The 6,374-nt window shown below is 38.9% G+C and overlaps 1 protein-coding gene across 1 annotated transcript in view; it reads right to left on the bottom strand.

The window, feature by feature from the left end:
• MROH9 (maestro heat-like repeat family member 9) overlaps positions 1–6,374 on the bottom strand; it is a 128,212-nt gene that overhangs the window by 48,647 nt on the left and 73,191 nt on the right. The window contains exons 16-17 of the mRNA XM_011962280.1: positions 3,617–3,754; positions 1,530–1,703 (exon numbers count right to left, since the gene is read on the bottom strand). Of these exons, the coding sequence (XP_011817670.1) occupies positions 1,530–1,703; positions 3,617–3,754 (312 nt within the window). The remainder of the gene's footprint in view (positions 1–1,529; positions 1,704–3,616; positions 3,755–6,374) is intronic.

Raw genomic sequence — 6,374 nt, 5'->3', positions numbered from 1 at the left:
ACCCCTACCCGCCCCTGCCCCCGCCCCAGGAGCTCAGCAGTCTTAAACAGATTCTAGCTTAGTGGCTGTTGAGAATCTGTGCAGCTCGGTGTTTGGGACCCTAGACCCTAGTGGCATGGGCTCACGAGTGGGATCTTCATGGAAAAAACACGTTTTCCCAGGCTGGGTAGCACCCTCACTCACTGCCTCCCTTGGCTGGGTGTGGGGGCTTCCCTGGCCTGTGTGGCTCTCAGGGAGGCCACAACACTACACTGCTCTGCCTTCCTCTCCATGGGTCACGCCCGCTGCCTACTCAGTTGTGATAACAAACCTGGATACCTCAGTTGCCGGTGCAGGATTTGCATGCTGTTAGGGTTCTTTTTGATGGGAGCCTCCCAAGGCTGCTGCTTCTAGTTGACCATCTTGGCCCCGCCCCTTCAAGTCACTATTATTATTACTATTCTAAAGTGTTTATGTGTTTATAAAATTCGTTTTTGCCACTACATTTGTTTTTTCCATAATTTAATAATACTGTGCTCTTCTTCATTGAAATGTAAGTGATTAAATACCTAGAAGTTTTGGTAAGATAATTTGTTGTGAAATAATTCTCTGGTTTACAATTTATCATGGAGTTCTTTAATAATACATAGATTCCCCATGGCATACCAAAGTTTTCATTCAACTTTTCTGAAACATGTTTACCATGTAAAATGAGAATTTTCAGAAGGAAGAACTTTCTGATAAAATACTTTAAAATTCAAGTTTTATATGATAATAAACATTTATTTGAGGCATGGCAAATAACAAATCTGATTCTTATAATAAACCTAATACTGTTTATGTTACCATTGCTGTTTTATCAGTGGGGAGAAAGTGATACACCAAAAGACTGAAGAAATCACTCACTCAGTGTTTGATAGCCAATAAGAGGCAGAAGAGGGATTTGAACCTAGGCAGTCCAGATATAGGGTTAACCAGTACATAGCCACAAAGCTACGATTTCATCCAAGGATAGAGGCCATTCCTTGATGATTATTCTTTTTTTCCCCAGGTTCTCACAGTGTACTTAAAAAAAAAAAAAAAGCCCGGGCACAGTGGCTCATGCCTGTAATCCCAGCACTTTGGGAGGCTGAGGTGGGCAGATCACAAGCTCAGGAGATCGAGACCATCCTGGCTAACACAGTGAAACTCCATCTCTACTAAAAAATACAAAAAATTAGCCGGGAGTGGTGGCAGGCACCTGTAGTCCCAGCTACTCGGGAGGCTAAGGCAGGAGAATGGCATGAACCCGGAAGGTGGAGCTTGCAGTGAGCCGAGATGGCGCCACTGCACTCCAGCCTGGGTGACACAGCGAGACTCCATCAAAAAAAAAAAAAAAAAGATCAGTACTTACCTAACTAATATTGTTATCTCTGGAAAAGAAATAGTGACTTCTTACAAAATGACTGTTTTCTATTGACTTATTCTGTGCCCTAACATCAGTGCTTCAACTTGAGTTTGAGCTGAACCACAAAACCTAATGATCTCACATATCTAACAGTGTCACTCACATGATCCATCAGAGGACAGTAGCTGGAACCAATTCTGGTACCCAAAGAATAGGTCACTTTGTCCAGTTTGTTTAAAAGCCTTCTAAGGGTGACCAAGGCCTGAAATACAACAGTATCGTCTTTGGAAAGGAAGGCATCCACGATGGCTATTAATATACTGCTGACATTTTCTATCTACATATAAAAGGAAAAAATGGTGGGATTTAGGAAGTAGCAGGAGACTTGAGCTGACATTCAGTATGGATACCTCGAGTCTGGGTGGCACATCGTGGTGTGCGGAAGCCGACTCACGAAAGTCTCTTGTCAAATTTTCAAAAATGTTGACTTTTTGCAAAAAAAAAATTACTGAAAATTAAATTATATAAATTTAACATTAAATAGAAACTGATAATAAATACTAAAAAATTGTCACTCCCTAATTCTTTTGCTACATTTTCCCATTATCTATGCTCTTGAGATTATTCATGGGCATTGCGTGTGATTGGCAGGAATATTAAATAATGATGTGCTATTGTGCATCTTTTGCCAGTTCCATGCTTAGTCATGTCCCTTTGAAAGTTTGAAATTAGCCACCATAGGGATCTTTACACCAGGGAATTGGCCTTATTTTCAGAGAGCTGACTGTCAAACATTTCCTAACACACTACTGGCAAAATGACCTCTAAATTAGATGATAGTGACCCATTTGGACATGAGAGCTACTGAGACACTCAGGCAAGTCATGGGAGTCAATGTAGATCAGAACCAAACAGAATAGAAGGCAAGGAGGAACATGAAAAGGAGACACCAAAGAGAAAGAAAGGCAAGAAGAAAAAGACTAAAGGAAATGAATGAATATTATTTTGTCAAAATAATAGCTTTAAGGAGAAAAAAATAGAGCTAAGGACTATGTCAATGCCAGAGGCCATTTTTGTCTTTATAAACAGTATATGCGATCTCAACCCAGATCACTTTCCACTACTTTTCTTTCACTCTTCTAGGAAGCCTTGACAGAATTTTCCTTTCAGTTGTTAATAACATGAGGAAGAGCTCTGGGTAAAGCAATAAATAATTTGCTGCTTACTAAGAGAATGTACACTACTGGTAAATCCATCAACTTGTATTACTTATTTAAAGTAAACAGACCATGGCTTATGTCAGTATAAATGCACAATGGGTGTCCACTGATAGGCTTAAGTTTTCACAGGCTGTGCTCAATAAATGAACAAGGATTTATTATTGGATGTATTACAAAAGTAATGATTTATAGAACATTTGCACTCTCAGCATTTTGCAACATACTTTGGAGTGTAGAATTACAGAACATGGAACATGCTTAAATTCAGTCGACCAGGAAGGCAAGAATTATTCATGTGAGTCAGTGGGAAACAATATAAGTCTGTTGTTCTCAGCTTTAACTTGAATAACAGTTACCTGGAGGACCTTTAAAACACAGATTGGTGGGCCTACCCCAGAATTTCTGATTCCATAGGACTGGGGTGGGGCCTCACAATTTGCATTTCTAGCAAGTCTCCAGTTGATGCTGATACTGCTGGTTCAAGAACTGTGCTTTGATGGCCACTGGTATAAAATATGAGTGCTCATAATTGATATGGTTCTGAGAGGGATGAGGCTGCTAGAGATAAGAATTTTCAGTGCAGTTTGACTTGGGCCGATCATTGAAAAAGGAGAAAAATGTAAATATGTATAGGTAAAGTAGGAAAATTATGAGTAGAAGAAAAAGCTTGAGCAGGTGCTCTGAGATAGGAATTAATGTGTACACGTGTGTATGTTGGAGGAGAAATTATGTGTGTATGGCTTAGACTGTAAGACAAGTCTAGGGCAATGAGGATAAATACATTCTGAGTGCAATAAATGATTTTCTGTAAGAACAACAAAAAAGGAAGGCAATAAAGCCACTAAATGGACTTAACACATCCTTTCTATTCAACTCAGTTTCCTTGTTAATAAAACAGCAGGCTTTGATATGTATTAGTTATATAGAGACTCAAAAATATCACTGCTTTATCAGTGAAGATGTTAAGTGACATCAAAATCTCATATTATGGTTTTGATGATGCTGGCAGACACAAATCACATACACATACCTTATTGACAACTGGTGACATGTGGGCAATTCTCTGAAGGATCAGTTTGCTAACTATAGGATTGGCATCATTGATCCAGTTTGTGAAGAGGACCAAAAATTCTTCTGGGAAAGGGTCCTTGAAGAAGTTATTCAGAAGCTGAAAGAAAATAGTTAATATGTTTATAAGGAAAGTAGAGGCCAAATTGCATGATTTCTGTCATAAAAATCAAGATATTCTAGGTAAAACTAGAATGCAAATCTCACTAAAACATCAAATACATATATTTCAGTGCTCACAGCAGTGGGGAGAGACAGAAACCAGGATAGAAAAATAGGTGCTTGTGTGTGTGTGTGTGTGTGTGTGTGTGTGTGTATTTTACATTTTCCTCCATTGTTGGAAACTCAGTGACCCAATTTAAATTTCCCCATCATACTGATTGTAGTCAGGTGGTGACTTTCTTGACCGTGTATGTCTACATATGCTAAGAGGTGATAACCTACTGCAGGCCAGGCGCTGCACTAATAAATAGAGATACAATGGTGAGCAAAATGGTAGCAACCTGTGACCCTGTGGAGCTTCCAGGCAAGCTAGAAAGACTGATACTATACTAGGTACTATTCTAATGAGACAGAATTTCTAATTGTAGTCAGTACTAGGAAAGAAAGCTACCAGATGTCACAATACATCTGCATCTACAGCAGCAGTCCCCAAACTTTTTGGCACCAGGGACCAGTTTTTTAAAGACTTTTTTTTTCCAGGAATGGCTGGGGAGGTAGGGTGTGAAACTCTTCTACCTCAGATCATCAGGCATTAGTTTAGATTCTCATAAAGAGCCTACAACCTAGATCCCTTGCATGCATAGTTCACAGTAAGGTTTGTGCTCCTATGAAAATCTAATGCCGCCGCTGATCTGACAGGAGGCAGAGCTCAGGTGGTAATGCTTCCATGCTGCTCACTTCCTGCTGTGCAACCCAATTCCAAACAGGCTATCGACCAGTACCAATACGTGGCCCAGGGAGCTGGGGACCCCGATCTATGGGACTGTTTAATTTACATTGTGTTGTTTAATTTACATTGTGTAATGTAGATTCAAGTTAGAATGAAGACTGATATTTAGATTTAGATTTGTGAGTTGGCATTAGCTAGAAAAAGTGTTTAGAGAGGTTACCTTCAAGGATGATGAACCATGTGCAAAGGCCCTGAGGGAGATGAAGCAGGGCATGTTTGAGCACCTGAAAGATGAGTGAGAGGAGGGGAGAGGTAACAGAAAACTGGACAGCAGTAAGGCTTGAGGGCAAGTATGGAAGGTGGGACAGAATCTGCAGGCCAGTTTGAGGAAGTTTAGTTTTTAAGAGCTAATACTCAAAGTGAAGACATGAGTATCATGAGCCTTTATACATTTAATAACTGACAAATATGCTGATTAAAATCTCTCAAAAACACAATGACAGTTTCGGCCGGGTGCGGTGGCTCATGCCTGTAATCCCAGCACTTTGGGAGGCCGAGGCGGGCAGATTACCAGGTCAGAAGATCAAGACCATCCCGGCTAACACGGTGAAACCCCGTCTCTACTAAGAAAACCCCAAAAAATTAGCCGGGTGTGGTGGCGGGTGCCTGTAGTCCCAGCTACTTGGGAGGCTGAGGCAGGAGAATGGCGTGAACCCGGGAGGCAGAGCTTGCAGTGAGCTGAGATCGAACCACTGCACTCCAGCCTGGGTGACAGAGCAAGACTCTGTCTCAAACAAAAACAAAAACAAAAACAAAAACAGTTTTATAAAATCATGTTTTCCTTGGAAGAATTTAAAATATCCTTAGATCAGGTACATAGAAAGACAGGGAGTGGCAGAGCAAGAGAGCAAGAGTGAGACAGACAGTGAATGAGAGAGAAAGACAGATCACATCTTCTTTTCAAGCTTTCAAAGAACCTTCACAAAAATTAGATACCATGTCAAAAAGTATTATTAACATCTCTAAAGCAAAAAAGTTAAAAAGCACTTCAAAAATTTGTGATATAATAAAAGAAGAAACCAAAAAGAAAGTTTAAATAAAATAAAAAGAAAGCCTATAAAGCACTTGTAAATTTAAGAGAAATCTCCCCTAATTCGTGGATCAAAATCTTAAACCACAGAGGAACTCAAACACTCAATAAGGATGACAACAAAATAAAAAACAATAAAAATTATATATAACATATTTATACTATAGTTGGAAGTAAATGCATAATTTGACTTTAAATATTTTACTTAAGAAGAAATGTTACCATAAATTATTTATATCCTGAAATTAAGAGAAACAATATCACAAAATAGAAAACAGTACCAAAGAAAGTTGGCGTAAGAAAAATAATAAAGGCAGATATCATTGTATTAGGAAACAACAAAAAAAAAATAGAATAAGCCTATTGCCTTTTGCACAGGAAAAAAAATCCTATTATGATAAACAGATTTTTCATCAATATAGTACAAAAAAGAACAAATAAAATGAGCAGTGAGAAAAAAAGTGTGGAGTAGATCAAAAATTTTAAAAGACTATCTGCATTAGTAGTTCTTAGGCAAGGATGAGCACAGGATCTTCTGCGGGCAGCTTTTATACATTACACATGTCTGGGCTTCATCCTAGTAGGTTTTCCAATGGCAGACCCTGGCTTATATACTTAAAAAATATTTCTTGGTGATTTTAATCTGCCCATCTAGTAGAGACCCAGTGATTATGGCAGTAATTTGAAATTCTGAGTGAAATAAATTATTTTCTGGAAAAATATAAATATAAATCTCCA

The sequence above is a fragment of the Colobus angolensis genome, unplaced genomic scaffold (genome assembly GCF_000951035.1).
Source record: "Colobus angolensis palliatus isolate OR3802 unplaced genomic scaffold, Cang.pa_1.0 Scaffold59, whole genome shotgun sequence".
Classification (NCBI taxonomy): Eukaryota; Metazoa; Chordata; class Mammalia; order Primates; family Cercopithecidae; genus Colobus; species Colobus angolensis.
This window is presented reverse-complemented; position numbering and strand designations above follow the sequence as displayed.